Genomic DNA, 16,500 nt, shown 5'->3' on the forward strand with positions numbered 1-16,500 from the left:
ATCTCTCCTTCCCTGGAACACTCAATCCTTCCCTGGAGCATCCACCCCTCCCCAGGAGCACCCACCCCTTCTGCTCACAGCCACAGCACCAAACCTCACAGATCCACATCCACCTGCACAGAGCAGATCCCTGAGGTTTGGTGCTGCTGCTCTGGACACAGAGCATCCACGTGCCAGCCCCAGCCCAGTGCTGCTGGCTGGGATCTCTCCAGAAAAGCCTGGCAGGCAAAGGCCACTTTAACTTCTCCTGCAGGGAGCTCCTGGCCTGGCAAAAGCACCCTGTGCTCCCCTGGGGTATGTGCTCAGGGATGGAGGTGGGAAGAGCACGGTGTATTTTTACCAGGAAGCTCCCCATGCTTCCCTGGAGCGATGTTTCCTGTTCTATACAGAAGATTTTGGGACCTTTGCACTGCACAGAGCTCGCCCCATTCCCTCACAAGAGGCTCCTGGCAGCTCCAGAAGGCATCAGCCCATGTAAAAGGAGAAATCAAGGCACAGCAAGGGATCCATGCTGGGAAAGGTGACACTGTGGCTGGGAGCCACCAGTCCCTGTGATGGGGGGTCAGGCTGGTCCCCTCCCTCCTGGTCCCCCCTTCACTGCTTGTCCCTCTCCTGCCTTTCCAAGCCAGCCCCTCAAAGTGTCCCCCTGCCCACAGCTCTGTCACCTCCTCCCAAAACAACCGGCTCAGCAGGGCTCTGGGAGAGCCACAACCTTCTCCCAGAGCTGCCCTGCCCCTTCCAGGGCACAGCCTGTCCCTCAGACATCTCCTCACAATGCCCATCCAAAGCTGGAGCACCAAAGGATGCTGTGAGAACGTGCCCTGCCGCCCCCCAAGCCCCTCTTACCTGCTTGGGATTTTGGATAAGCCACGTTCCTGCTGTTTTATCCCAGCACAGTGGTTTTTGTGGAATTTCCCACACTCCAGACAGCCTTGCTCAAGCTTTTATCACGTTGCAAACACCACAACCTCCTCCTCCTCCTCTTCCTCCTCCTCCTCTCTGGGCTGGACACAGCAAATACAGCTCTGCTCATCCCTTCCCAAAGGCTGCTGGAGAATCCTCTCTCTGACAATTCCCTGCCCACACCCCATTGCTGTTCTGCCTCCTGACAGCAAACCTGGGCAGCACCAAGGGTCTGCTGGCACCTCCCACCACGCTGCCAACCCCATTCCCAAAACTTGGACAAACTCTCCATGGGGAAAGCATCCCCGAACTGCTCTGAAACACAAAAAAGAGACTCAAAAAGCTCTTTCCCCCGTGGCTACAGAATCCTAGGGGTGGGAACTGGGAGGATGCTGAGACCATGGGGCTCTGAGTACCCTCCAGCTCCTGCTGGGAATTATTGTTATTTTTAAAGCCCACATCAAACACCACCCAACCTCTTTCTGCTCAGGGCTGGGACAGCACAGCGACAGCACTGCTCCATTCACAATTCCCTAAGCTCTGCCTTCATACATTATTCCAGCCTGATGAAGCCTTGGGATTTTTGTTTTTTAATTTTATTTAAATATTTTATTCCGTTTTTCTCTCTAGCACAGCTCCCCGGGGAAAACCAGGCTCCCCAGGAAGGGAGCCTGACCTCCGACAGCCCGGCCGGGAGAGCAGAGCCAGCAGAGACCCCGAGGGGGCTGAACCCCACAGAGACCCCGAGGGGGTTAAACCCCAGAGACCCCGAGGGGGTTAAACCCCAGAGAGACCCCGAGGGGGCTAAACCCCACAGAGACCCCGAGGGGGCTGAACCCCACAGAGACCCCGAGGGGGCTAAACCCCACAGAGACCCCCAGGGGGTTAAATCCCACAGCCGTGTGGAACTCCAGCAGCCTCACGGAAGCAATGAGGATGTGAGGGATGTGGGATGTGGATCTCTGCAGCGGGCAGAGGGCTCTGAAGTGCTGTGCCAGGCAGGATTCCACCCACGGAGCAGGAGAAAGCCCCTCAGCACTGCCAACACCCACACCTCCCAGCTTTACAGAAATGACCTATTACATGGAGCAGGCTGTAAGGATGTAGCATACCTGTGTCTCAGTGGGGTCCACATCCATGCCCTCTCCCCAGCTGCATCTTCCCAACTTCCCATGCCCTCACCACGGCACCGAGCCCCGGCCGTGCTGAGCCCCGCGGTAACACGAGCCAACAAAGCACGGGAGCAGACAGGGAGGGCAGGAGGATGGAGGAGGAGGAGGAGGAGGAGGGGCGGAGCAGCAGCACTCACGTTGATCATAGCATTGGAGGTGATGCGGAAGAGCGTGGCGCGCTCGTTCACCGCCTTGATCTTCTCGCCGCTGTCGGCCGGCAGGCGCAGGTTCTCCAGCTCGCTGAGCGAGCGCTGCAGGGCCGCGCCGTGCTTGGCGATCAGCTCGTTGCAGGTGCTCAGGTCCTCCAGCTTACTCGACAGGGTCTTCAGGGGGCCGTGCAGCTCGCTCTTGTCTGACTGCGAGGCGGGCTCCTCGTCACCCGAGTCATCTGCACAGGGAGGGATGGAGAGAACAGCGTTTCCATGGCTACCCCCGGCCGCTGAGCCCCGCGGCGCTGGGCAGGGACCGGGGACCAGGGACCAGGGACAAGGGACCAGGGACCAGGGACCAGGGACCAGGGACAAGGGACCAGGGACAAGGGACACGAGACCAGGGACAAGGGAACAGGGAACAGGGACAAGGGACAAGGGACAAGGGACCAGGGACCAGGGACCAGGGACCAGGGACAAGGGACCAGGGACAAGGGACCAGGGACCAGAGACAAGGGACAGGGACCAGGGACAAGGGACACCAGACCAGGGACAAGGGAACAGGGACAAGGGACCAGGGACCAGAGACAAGGGACCAGGGACAAGGGACCAGGGACAAGGGACCAGGGACCAGGGACAAGGGACCAGGGACCAGAGACCAGGGACCAGGGATAAGGGACCAGAGACCAGGGACCAGGGACCAGGGACAAGGGAACAGGGACGAGGGACAAGGGACCAGGGACAAGGGACCAGGGACCAGGGAACAGGGACCAGGGACCAGGGACAAGGGACCAGGGACCAGGGACAAGGGAACAGGTAACAGGGACCAGGGACAAGGGACCAGGGACAAGGGACCAGGGACCAGGGACAAGGGACCAGGGACCAGGGACAAGGGAACAGGTAACAGGGACCAGGGACCAGTGACCAGGGACCTCCTGCCTCCTGCCAGCGCCAGGCTGGGGGTCGTGTCCAGCAGGGCCTCCCCGGTGCACAGCGTGGCGGGAGTGGCACCCAGAGCCCTGAGCAGCCACTCCTGCAGCTTTGGTTCAGAGATCTGGTTCAGGGCTGGGTGGTGGGGGGGCACAGGGGGTGCCACACACCAAACCTGCCCTTCCCAGCCTCTCCGGGGTCGTCCACCCTGCACTGGGGCTCTGCCAGCCCTGCTCGGGGCAGGGTGAACTGTGTCACCTGAGGGAAAGGTCACAGAGACACCAAGGAAAGTGACACTTTACCCAGAACTACCACCATGTCTTCAGAGGGCAGAAAACTCCACAATCAGCACCTCAGCTACAGCAAAACCTCCTCCAACTCCAGAACACTTAAAAGCAGGAAATGAACCCAAATCCGCTCAGTGGAGGTAACACAGCATTTCTGATCACCCCACTGCTCCCTCAGAAGGAGGTGATCGGCCCCAAGAGGCAGCAGCACCCAAAGCAAACACAGAGAGAGAAGCAGGTCCTGGGCAGGGGCTGTGCCTCATCCTTATGCCCTGAAGTTTAGCCAAGGGTTTTCCAGGCGCTCCCAAAACCCAGTGAGGCCAGCAGAGCAGGGAGCTGCTCCTGTATCTCCTCTCTCTCAATCTTCTATTTCTGGATTTCAGAGAGATGGCCACCAGAAAAACCTGGCTGCAGCTGCTCTGCCAGGTCTGGGGGCACTGGGGGAGTGAGAACATTCTCCAAACAATCCAGGGGATTTGAGGAGTGAGAACATTCTCCAAACAATCCAGGCACGGAGCTCAGGGATGGCTCTGGTGTAGCAGGGGAGCAGCAATTCCCTCTCAGTGCTGTGAGGAAAGAAGGAAACCCGTGATTCCCTGGCAGGTGGGTGTTTGGCTGCTATTCCTGGCTCATTGATAGGAGCTCTGCAAATGCTGTGGGGACTGGGAGAGGTGCTCAGGCACTGCTCAGACTGAATCCACAGTAAGGAAAGCAGAGGATGAGCACCCTTTGATGACTGTGATCCAAAGGCAAGGATCTGGATAAATGTGACAGGAACATCAGCCCGGAGTGGCAGCAGGAGCAGAGCACAGCACAGGGTCACACCAGGGCTTGTGGTGAACCTCCCCAGAGTGGATGTGATGGGACAGGAGGCACAGCTCAGGCACAGTGCTGATCCTCCCCAGCAGGACCAACCTCACTGCCCAAGGACAATGGGAGAAAATCCAAGGGAAACAGGGCATGGAGCAAACCCCAGGTGGCTCCATGAAGCACCAGGACAGCATCTCCCAGTGTCACCACCTGGTCCCTCTGCAACCCAGCTGACAAACAGGACCAGCAGCTGCTGGAGCCAGGAGAGGAAAAGGCCATAAAGGACAACCAGACACCCAGGGGAAAGCAGCTGAGAGCTTCCCAAGGAAGGTGAGCTGCCAGCCGAGGGTTGGGAGCTGGGCAGATGGACAGGGGACAGGACCAGAGGTTCCAAAACACACCCGGAATCAGGGAAGTCTCCAGAACAAGGGGAAGGGGAAGGGGAAGGGGAAGGGGAAGGGGAAGGGGAAGGGGAAGGGGAAGGGGAAGGGGAAGGGGAAGGGGAAGGGGAAGGGGAAGGGGAAGGGGAAGGGGAAGGGGAAGAGGAACAGGAACAGGAACAGGCAGGATTCCAAGGACTCCATCCCAGGAGGGTGCACAGAGGCACCACAGCAATGGCTCATTCTCACACCACAGGCCACCTCCAAAAGATCTGGCAAGAAAACCAAAGCCACTTTTCTACCAGTAGAGAAAACAATGAAAACCTTCTCAAAGTCCATCTTCTGATACAAAAGTTTCAAGTATTTCCCAAGGTGCCTTCCACGCTGGGGCACACAAAGGGTCTCCAGCAGGGTGGGCACATTCCCTGGGCTTGGACATTGTCACTGCACCTGTCCTGAGCTGGTGCTTCCAAGGACAGAGCATTCCAACCCCCGGACACTCACTGGGAAAGGGGTACCAGGCTGCTCCTGCTGCTCTGAGCTGTCCCTGGGGCTTTCCAGGGCACTCTCTGGCCTCCTGCACCACCTCCCTCTCCAGATGAGAAACTGTGCTCTTCCCACAGCGTCCCAGCAGCCTGTGCAGGCTGTGCCTGCACTCCAGAAGGCAGAACCTCTTCTCCACAGCTCTGGGATCTGATCACTAACGAGGCTGGGCTTTAACAGCCAATTTATAATAAAGTCCCATATTTTATAAAGCTCCCAGGAGAAGAAGCCAACCCCGTTGGCTCAGCTGTCACTGCCAACAGGAGGCTGAACATGGCAAAACCCACCTCTGAGGGACTCCAGGGCACAATCCAAATTTCCCAATTTTCTTTTTAGAAAAAATGTCAAAAATAATTCACAAAGACAATTTTATCTGCTTACAAGTGCTGCAAAAATTGTGCCAAGCAAGAGAAAGTACATCTCTGCCTATCTCCAGGCAGCATTTAAGCCCCAAATCCCTTCCTTTAATTTTTCCCTCATCCTGCCTTACACAAAATGCTGCCCCCCAAAGCCCTGGCTCCGTGGGCTGTCAGTGCTCTGGGATTTCCAGAGCAAAGCCTGGATCACCTTGCCCAGGTGCAATCCCAGATCACAGCCTGGGGATTTTTCACAGAATCACAGAATGCCCTGAGTTGGGAAGGACCCACAAGGACCACCCAGGCCCCCCAACAACCCCACCCTGTCCATCCCTGGCAGCGCTGTCCAAAGGCTCCTGGAGCTCTGGCAGCCTCGGGGCCGTGCCCATTCCCTGGGGAGCCTGGGCAGTGCCAGCACAGGGATGGCAGAGCAGGGAGGGGGACGGGCTCTGCATTTGCCAGGACATTATTTCCTGCCCATTGACCAAGGCTGTGGGAACAGTCCCTGCCCGAGTGCTCAGCTTGAGGCAGGAACACAGCGTGGCCCAATTTTTCATCGCTGTGCAGAATTATATAAATGCCTCAAAGCCCAGGAAAAGAGGGAAGGAACCTGGCTCAGCCCAGTGATGCTGCTCATTCCAGCTGAGCTGCCTGAGCTGAACATCCCTCACCAGCTCCTGCTATCCCAAAGCTGCTGCTGTGGGATGCTGGAATGCTGGCAGGGTGGGCAGCAGAATATCACCTTCCCCTCCTGCCTGGAGAACTGCAATCATAGAATCATGGAATGTTTTGGGCTGGGACCTTGAAGCTCACCTCCTTCCATCTTCTTCACATGGGCAGGGACACCTTCCACTAGAGCAGGAACCAATTAATAATATATATAATTAATTATATAATTTTATATATATATATATATATCTCAAACAACATAATTGTTGCAATTATCTCAAATCAAAGCATGGGAAGAAGGAAATCCAATGTCACAGCTACAGTCAAATAAATCAGAGTAGCTGAAAGCAGGAATGAGCACACAGAGCACCCAAACCTCCTCACTCCAAGATGGAGGGAGCCCTGACACTGGCTCTGAAGGTGCTTCCATCTTTCTCCTGGGAGCTCCCAGGACAGCTGACCAAATCCCAAATCCACAGAAACATGAATCCTTCTGTTTCCTGCAGCAAGCAGCAGCCACTCAGCCCTGCACCAGCTTTGGAGCAGCAGCCCCAGATCCCAGTGGAGGAGCCCTGATCCCACCAGGCCGTCCCCTGCAGCTCCCCAGCAGCTCTCCAGCCTCCCCAGCAGCTCTCCAGCCTCCCCAGAAGCTCTCCAGCCTCCCCAGCAGCTCTCCAGCATCCCCCCAGCTGTACCAGCAGGACAAACTGCCTCAGGAATGCTGTGACACCTCATTCCACATCAGGGCTGCTCTCAGCAAAGCTGCTTTGAATCACAAGATCATTTAGGCTGGAAAAGACCTCCAAGACCAGCAGGTCCAACCTCTGACCAGCCTTTGCACAGGACACACCAACTCCTGCAGTTACAGCTGCAGACTATCACAACGGGCTGGAGGAGACAGCTGCAGCAATATTCACCCCATTGCTGACCATGAAGGATTCACTCAGCCAGAGAGGTGGAGGAGCAGCGAGCCTCTGCCTGGAGGTCTCTGCTTGGAGCCCAGCCAAACACCACAGCTTTGGGGATCCTGCCCTTATTCCAGCCTTTGCATCAGCTCAGACAGGGAAAAAAATGATTTGGCTTTGCTAAGGCTGGGAAAACACCCTGAAGGTCAGGAAATACCCACAGAGAGAGTCAATCCAGGGCTCCTCATTCGAGGATGTACACAGGGGATTTGCAGAAGCCAAAGTGCAGTAGGGCCAGCAAGATCACAGCATTGGGACTTCAACATGGGGGGGATCCTAACAGCACCCACTGAGGGTCACAGAACCTCCTGGAAGCTGCAAAAACACAGATTCCTCAATACTTGGGAGATCTGGGAGAGGGAAGAGTGGGAGAGGGAAACAAGACTTCCACAGGGTGATGGTGAGGGACCCCCAGCAGAATCCAACTGAAACATTTTCCAGCACAGCCCAGGAGTTTTAGTGATGGCTTTGAAGGGGATTCCAAACATGCAGGGAATGAGCAGGAACCAAAACAGGGGAAGTGAGGACTGGCTGAGGTGGAGGATGCTCAGGGGCTGAAGCATCCATTCCTGGAGTGTCCAGGGCAGGGAACTGAGCTGGGAAGGGGCTGGAGCCCCAGCAGAGGCTGAGGCAGCTGGGAAGGGGCTCAGCCTGGAGAAAAGGAGGCTCAGGGGGGACCTTGTGGCTCTGCACAACTCCTGACAGGAGGGGACAGCCGGGGGGTCGGGCTGTGCTCCAGGGAACAGGGACAGGAGCAGAGGGAACGGCCTCAGGCTGGGCCAGGGGAGGATCAGGGTTGATATTTGGAATATTTCTAATCACTGAAAGGGCTGTCCAGCCCTGGCACAGCTGCCCAGGGCAGAGCTGGAGTCCCCATTCCTGGAGGGATTTAACAGCCATGTGGATGTGGCACTTGGGGACATGGGTCAGTGGTGGCCTTGCCAGTGCTGGGGAATGATTTGACCCGATGATCTCAGAGAACTTTTCCAACCTTAATGATTCTGGGGTTCTATTCCAGTGCTCTGTGCTCCTTGTCTCTGCATGCTGCCCTCACTCCTTTCCCCAGTTTGGTCCTTTTGGATCCTCAGCTCCCAGCAGCTCCTAAATCCCATTAAACCTCAAACCAACATCCCCTAGCTGGGCAGGGCCAAAGTGGACCAGGGACCATGTCCAGGAGCAGCAAAAATCCTGCAGGAGCCACAGGGCTCCCTGCTCCTCCCCACAGGAGCTCCTCCAAGGACACACAGAGTGCTTCAATCCCAGGTTTCCAGCCCCCAGCACACCCTGTCCCTGCACAGGAAGGGCTCAGTGATGGATCCCCTCTTTCCATGCAGGATGACAGCGGTGCTCCCACCCAACCCTCACCCCTCCTGGTGCTCCAGCTCTGCCATCTGCTCTCCATGGAACAAAAATCCTCCCTGGAGCAGCATACCCTCAGGGGGAGGCAGGGGGGTGCCAGTCCCGTGCTGGGGTGCAGGTGGCCCTGGATCCCCTCGGGAAGCAGCACATCCCCAGCTCAGGAGCTTCACCCCGGCTCACCCTGCTCCTCCTCACGCTCGGAATGAAAGGCAGACATTCAGCAGGAATTCCTGCTCTTCCCCAGGGAACAAAAGCTCCTCAAGAAAACAAACATGAAAGGCTGGCAGGAAAAATTTGACAACAAATTGCCAGGTTCCTCTGGCTCCTGTGCTGTGGATGAGACAGCCCAGCCTCCACAGCATCCTCCTAAGGATTCCTGCATTCCCAGTGTGCTCTGGAGATTTCCCTGCGCTCACCAGTGGCACAGAGGGGCTATTCATGGTTTGAATTCATCCCCCTCTCCGTCCTGCAGCCAAGCTTTGCCCTGGCCTTGTGCAGGGCCTGGTGCCAACACCTCCAGCACCCTGGGCCAGGGCAGTGGATTCGGGCTGAGCAGTGAGCAGCCATCACCACCCAGCTCCAACCCCAACCCTCTCCCCCGTGCCACGACACAAGTGTGGCACAGCAGGGCTGGCCCCAGGCACTGCAGTAACCCACATAACACCCTCCTCCTCCTCCTTTTCCTCCTCCTTCCCCTCGCTCCAGGAAGGCTCCACAAATGCAGCTGCTGCTTCCCGCTCTCCCCACCATGCGCCCAGGGAACATCTGCAAGCCCGGGCTCAAATCCCAGAGCCACAAAGCACAGCAGCTTCCCACAAATCCCCTCTCCAGGAGCACTCCAGGCTGGTATTTTACACCTGCAGCCCAAATCCAAGTGCTCCCCTGGCTTTGTCTGGGCTCAGGAGCAGCTCGGGCAGGGTTTGGTTTGTAGGGCACGGGCACGCAGTGTTGCTATAGGAACAGGCAGCCTCACCGTAAGCTGGGGAGATTATTTTTGGAGCTGTGATGCAATTTAATCTATGGAAAATAGATCGGCAGCCATCGGCCATAAGCCTCCTCGGGCTTGTTTCTCAACCCAGAGAACACAAACCTCAGTGCCTGGAGCAGCATCCCAGCAGAGCCACCAAGGAGAGCTCCCTTTCCACCCTTTTTTCCATCCTGAAATCTTCCCTCAGATAAATGTTTGCCATTGCCTGCAAATTCTCCAGAGCTGGTGGGAAAGCTGCTGGCTGGAGGCACAACACCAGAGCATTCCCATGCTCTGGGGACACACTGGGACATTGCAGTGCAGTCCATGGGGATCCCAGGGACAGGGATCCCATGGGAGGTACTGCCACACACAGCTCCCACCCCAAAACCTTCAGGGAGCCATCCCAGGAGCTGCTGCTCACAGCTGGGCTGCTCCAGTGGTGCCTGTGGATGGGCAGAGATGGGAAGAGCCTTTTCAGGGATAAACCAGCAGGAGAAGGGACTGAAAGGTTCAGCATTAGACCTTTTATTCCAAAATTCCCAAACTGCATCCAGAGTCTGGCTGTGATGTCTCCAGCCCAAAACACCACAGCTCCTCAGCCCCCCACCATGCCTGGGCAGGCAGTTCATCCCTCCTTATCTTCCTCTCCAAGACCAGCACAGCTCTCCTCACCCTACATCCCTCACCTTCCTCCATCCCTCATCTTCCTCCTCCCTGGGAGTGGAAAACTTTGCCTTCCCAAGTATCCTCATTTTCAGCAACAGTCCTTGTCCTTCCTCCATCACTGTGAATCTCTCCCCAGCCCTCCTGCAAACCTGAGCTGCTTTCCTACCTGTCAGAGCCTCTGGAGCCTCCCAAGGCAGGACTGGCCCTGTGCTGGAAATTAAACCCAACTTTCTCCTGGAGGCAGCTGGAATGAGCTGATGGGGGGTTGGAAGTGCAGGATCAATACTGCAGGAGTGAAATCAAGGATCCCAGAGCAGAGATCCCTGAGTGCTGTCCACAGGGAAAGCTCTGATGGATAGAAGGAACACTGATGACTTCAATGCAAATAGCACTCCTGGGTTGCCCCAAAGCCACCAGAGAGCACAGCAGTGACAGTGAGGCATCTCAGCAGCTGATTTCCCTGTGGACAGCAGGACCTGCACATCTGCCAGGGGAGCTGAGCTTGGAAGCCTCGGAGTCCCAACCCTGGCTGTTCCCAATCCTGGAACAAGCTGCCTTCAGGCCTGGATGGTCCCACCACCAGCACAGCATGGATTATGCCTCCATTCCCAGTTCTCCCTCTTGTGCACTTTCTTCTGCCTTTTCCCACACTTGTCTGGAAGTTTTGGATCTGAAAGTATGAAAAGTATCCCACTGACTGGGAAAGGCCTTTTCTCCTCCCACAGACAGAGAGGAAGATCCATGAGGATCAGCCAGCAGCAAATCCTGCAGCCATCCCAGCCGAAGCTCCAAGCTCTTTCTCCTCACAGTAAACCCACAGAAATCAATCCCACCTCCTTTCCAGATTCCCCATTTATCCCAACCCCAAGCAAAGGTATGATTCAGAATCACCAGCCCTTCCTGTGTGGAATTATCTGGATCTCTGGGATCCGCTGCTCACTCGTCATTCCTGAGGCAGAGCAATTTCCAGCCTGGCTCTGGCAGACACAGCTGCTTTCATCACTTTTAATCGCTATGAATATTAAATGGAGCAGGGATCTATATTTAATAGCCTGGCCCGGCTGCCAGGGAGATGGATGAGGTTTATAGCAGCTGCAGATGCAGGAACAGGCGGAATTTTGGTGGTTAGAAAGAATTACACTGAGAATTAATCATCAAAATAGTAGGGAAAATAATCATTCATAAATCATTCCAAATCCGGGTGATCGCTCAGCAATTACCACCAACCTGGCAGGGCTGTGGCTTCTCCCCACTAACGCAAAGGGAAATGGGAGCAGGCAAATGGGAGCCTAAAAATAGGGAAAACTGGCTGCTGGTGACAAGCTGGGACAAATCCTGAAGTCACATTCAGTGGGAGCAGGTGGGGAGGGCCCACAGAGCAAACCCAGAGATCAAAGCTACTGCTCCTAGGGGTGTTCACCTGGAGAGGAGAAGGCTGCAGGGGACCTCAGAGCCCCTTGCAGGGCCTGAAGGGGCTCCAGGAGAGCTGGAGAGGGACTGGGGACAAGGGATGGAGGGACAGGACACAGGGAATGGCTCCCAGTGCCAGAGGGCAGGGATGGATGGGAGATTGGGAATTAGGAATTGTTCCCTGTGAGGGTGGGCAGGCCCTGGCACAGGGTGCCCAGAGCAGCTGTGGCTGCCCCTGGATCCCTGGCAGTGCCCAAGGCCAGGCTGGACAGGGCTTGGAGCAGCCTGAGACAGTGGGAGGTGTTCCTGCCATGGCAGGGGTGGAAGGAGATGGGCTTTAAGCCCATCCAGCCCAAACCATGCCATGATTCTATGAAAATAAGCAGGATACAAAAATGGGCAGTGGGAAAGCACAAAGCACCTCCCTTCCCATCACTGCAGCATTCCCAGCCTGGCTATTGAACATTTTATTGCTGCAATTACAAAATGATGATGTTCCTGGTCAATAATCCTGAGCAGCACAGGCTGCACTTGGTCTGGACTGCAGTCCTGCACTTCCTGGCACAAATGGGGTTTTCCCAACACCCAAACAACCCCAATAAGTTGAAATTCAGGCTACAGAGTCACACAAATTGAGTTTAAAACACAGCAAAAGGCAGGGTTTGAACTACAAATGGGATTGACACACTGAAGAAATGGAGGTGAAATGCAGGGTGTGATCAATCCAAGACTCCAATGCCCTCAGTGGAGAGACCCAACCCAACCGGCAGCCCTGGAGCCACTGGCCATGGCTACTCCTAAAACCATACAAATTCCAATGGAACTTGGAAAAGTAAGCTAGAAGAGCAGATGAATTCAGGGTTATAGAGACAGAGATGGCAAATTTGAGACAGGAGGTGGTTTCTGATAAGTCCTCACCAGCCCATGGCCCGTTTGAGGTGCTGCACTCCCAGAGTGTCCCAGGAAAGGAGACCCTGATGGCACTGGGGCTGGGAAACACATCCCAAAGGGACAGTGACTGGAAGGACAGGGTTGGGCAGAAATGGGAGAAGTTAACTGGAGTCATTTTGACAATCCACGAGGAACAAACTGAAGAGCAGCTGTGGAGGGGCAGCTGTGACACAAAGCCCTGAGGGGGGAGAGCATTGTCCCCATGTCCCTCCTGCCAGGAGAGACCTGCAGGGGCTGGAGCGTGTCCAGCAAAGGGAACGGAGCTGGGAAGGGGCTGGAGCCCCAGCAGAGGCTCAGGGAGCTGGAAAGGGGCTCAGCCTGGAGAAAAGGAGGCTCAGGGGGGCCCTTGTGGCTCTGCACAACTCCTGACAGGAGGGGACAGCCGGGGGGTCGGGCTGTGCTCCAGGGAACAGGGACAGGAGCAGAGGGAACGGCCTCAGGCTGGGCCAGGGCAGGCTCAGGTTGGAATTTGGGAAAATTCCTTCACTGAAAGGGTGGTCAGGCACAGCTGCCCAGGGCAGTGGGGGAGCTCCCATCCCTGGAGGCTTTTAACAGCCATGTGGATGTGGCACTTGGGGACATGGGGCAGTGGTGGCCCTGGCAGTCCAAGGGGAACAGTTGGACTTGGTGCTCTCAGGGGGCTTTTCCAACCTAAAAACCATTCTATAAATACATACACATATATATATATACACACACACATATGTCTGTATGTGTATGTGTGTGTATGTGGGCTGAAACACAGGCAGGCCTCAGTGCTGCTTCCCCAAGTCTTTTCAGTGGATTTGCTCCCAATCCTTCCAAAACTCTTCTCAGAAGGAGCCAAGAAGCTTTGCAAGGTGCCACTTCGCTGGCTTTTGGAGGAGGTGGAGGATTGCTGGCTGTTTTTGTGCTCTGCCTTTTGACTACAATACTCTGTTCCCTGTTTCCAACGGGATAAGGAGTTGGGAAGCCCTAAATAAAAAGGGAAAGTACAGATCCAGCCCTGAAAGCTCCTGAACAGGAATCTCAGAGACTGAGGGGCAGAGCTGGCAGGGAACACAGCAGGAGATAAATGAACCCAGCCGATGCTTTTGTGGGAGCACGGGAGTCACAGTCAGTCCTGCTGGACAGGCCAAACGTCCCTCCTGTCCCCTGAGGGCACTTGTGAATAGCAACGAGCAAAAACATGGAGGGCAAGGAGTGATTACAGGGAAATGACGGCTCATTAGCAGATAACTGGGGGCTCAGCAGCACAGCTAATTGCCAGGAAAGAAAATTTAAAAAAATTAAAATAATGGCTTGATAAAAATAGAAACTTTTTCATTCTCCAGCTCGGAACAGCAGCGACACACGAAGTGCTGAACTCCAGGAGCAGCCTGGGCGCAGAGCTGGAGCCAGGGACAGTGACTGCCTCTTGTCACTCCTGGAAAATGCTCCCCTGCCAGGAATCCCTGCAGGAGAGGCCGGGACTGGCCACACTGACAGCAGGCAAGCACACAGTGCCTGCAGCATCACCTGCAGGTCCTCATTTCCTCTACAAGCCCAGAAGTGTCCAGGGATCCCTGCAGGAGCAGAGCAGCGCCCAAAGGGGATCCAGGAGAGCCCAAAGGGGATCCAGGAGAGCTGGGGAGAAACTGGGGACAAGGGATGGAGGGACAGGACACAGGGAATAGCTTCCACTGCTGGGATGGGTGGGATATTGGGAATAAGGAATTGTTGCCTGGGAGGGTGGGCAGGCCTGGCACAGGGTGCCCAGAGCAGCTGTGGCTGCCCCTGGATCCCTGGCAGTGCCCAAGGCCAGGTTGGACAGGGCTTGGAGCAGCCTGGGACAGTGGGAGGTGTCCCTGCCATGGCAGGGGTGGAAGGAGATGAGCTTTAAGGTCCCTTCCATCCCAAACCATGCCATGACCCTGGGAGCTATGGTGACCTTGCAGGAGGCCCCATCACTCCAAAATCCTGCAGTCAGCCTGGATATCCAGTTACCCTCCCCTCCAGCCCCTCCAGAGCTGCCTGTGAAAGCGTTTCTCATCCCTGGATAGATCCATATCAGCAGGACAGAGGCACAGACCTCTCTGTGTCCCTTCCCGAGCCTCTGAAAGATCCACATCCAGCTGAACATCTCCCATTTGCCCTTCACCAAACCAGCCCTGCTCTGATTTCTCTGTGCCCTCTGAATTCACAGCCCACACCTGACCCAAGGCATCCCAGCCGGGAGGACTTGCCCTGCCTGCAGCTCCAGGACCATCTCCAAGGGAATATTTAGCCCACGGACGCAAGTGGCATCATAAATAATTCAGTCACTTGTTCTTGTCTAAAGCACGCCAGAAAATGTACAAAACTTGTTAATTAATTGTTTCTGTTTGTTTGGTCACTGAATCCTTCAGTATCCAGTGATTACTATGGATTTGCATCACTCCCCCACACTGAAATGGAGCAGCTGCCACAGCCTGGTGGCACCATGAGCTTGGGGACAAGAAGTCCCCGAGTCCCTGAAGGGGTGACAGGCAGGAGCAGGACACTGGGAAGCACAAGCAGCTTCCTTAGCCAGGAACACTTCCAGAAAAGGGCAGAAATAACTACAATCCCAATAGTTTGGAGGAAATGAGGTATTTTCAGTGCAGAAACTCACAGAAGTGAGCAGTGTCACGGCTGGGGGGTGACACCCTGTTCTTCCACAGACCACAGCAAACCCTGGCACGCTGCTACCGACACCGTGGCAGGTCTTGAATGTCTCCTCCTGCATCCATTTTTTATGATGCTTAAACATTTTCCAGCCCCAGGTCCATCTCCAATGTCAGCAGGGCGAGGAGGGGAGCTCACAGATGGGCTGGCCCCTCCCCTGACATCCATCAGGGAAGGAGGCTCGGGAAGCCTTGGAGAGCTCCCAGGAGCTCCAGTCCCTGGGGATAACATCATCCTTGGTGTACCCAGCACCGTTCCCAGGGGTTCATCACAGTGAATGTGGCCCAGATTCATTTGTGGCTTTTCTCTGGAAGTCTCCCAGCAGCAGGGAACACAGATCCTGCCCCAGGCTCCCTGCAGCTCATGGAAAGCAGTGGGAGATGTGCAAAGGACACTCCTACACTCCTGCCAGCTCTCTCCTTGCTCACTGACCCTGGGAACAAGAAGGAGATGACAGAGCCCTCACTCCCAGGGAGGGGGAGCAGAGGGAGAGAGAGGCAGGGAAGGGACAGGGCTGGCTCTGTCCCTGTCACACCCACGGCTGTGCAGGATCACAGGGGAACAGCAAAACCCAGCAGCACCAGGACAACAGCAGGGATGGTGGGACACAGGCAGCCCGACCCAAACTGCTGCTGGGCCACCCAGAGAAGGCTCAGAGAGAGCCCCTGAGCCTCCCTTCTCCCAAATCCAGCAGCTGTCACGTCCCCTGCCTGGGGATCAGGGCTCAGCTCATCCCTGCAGGCCCCAAGCTCAGCTCATCCCAGGCTTTGGAGGAGCACCCAGGCTGAGCCACGGAGACATGACTGAACCCCTCCTCAGCTGGCAGGGCTCAGCTTACCCAGGGTAAGAGGATCCAGGGGTGTCAGGTGTCCACCCTGCTCAATTCCCCAAGGTCAGGACATGCCAAAGGCACAGCACAGATGTACAGGAGCTGGAGCCTCCCAGCCCCCTGCTCTGCTCAGAGCCTCGGGCTCAGGGAGGATGGCAGCAGGGCAGCAGCCCCAAAAAGGTTCCATCCCTTTTGCCTTTGGATTTCAATCCTGCTCCCTCTGAATCCACAGGCAGGGAAAGCCTCCAAGCCCATAAAGCCCAAGCTGTGTCCAATCCCCACCTTGTCCCCAGCCCAGAGCACTGAGTGCCACATCCAGGCCTTCCTTGGGCACCTCCAGGGATGGGGACTCCAAACCTCCCTGGGCAGCTGTGCCAGTGCCTAGCTGCACCCTCCATGTAGGAATTATCCCAAAATCTGCCCTGAGCTCCCCTGGCCCAGCCTGAGGCCGTTCCCTCTGCTCCTGTCCCTGTTCCCTGGAGCACAG

At 56.1% G+C, this 16,500-nt stretch overlaps 1 protein-coding gene across 6 annotated transcripts in view; it reads right to left on the bottom strand.

Moving 5' to 3' along the window:
• OSBP2 (oxysterol binding protein 2) overlaps positions 1-16,500 on the bottom strand; it is a 94,938-nt gene that overhangs the window by 28,244 nt on the left and 50,194 nt on the right. For all 6 annotated transcript variants that reach the window (XM_064393117.1, XM_064393116.1, XM_064393115.1 and 3 more), the window contains one exon: positions 2,213-2,463. In XM_064393117.1, the coding sequence (XP_064249187.1) occupies positions 2,213-2,463 (251 nt within the window). The remainder of the gene's footprint in view (positions 1-2,212; positions 2,464-16,500) is intronic.

This window comes from Passer domesticus, chromosome 17 (genome assembly GCF_036417665.1).
Source record: "Passer domesticus isolate bPasDom1 chromosome 17, bPasDom1.hap1, whole genome shotgun sequence".
Taxonomy (NCBI): Eukaryota; Metazoa; Chordata; class Aves; order Passeriformes; family Passeridae; genus Passer; species Passer domesticus.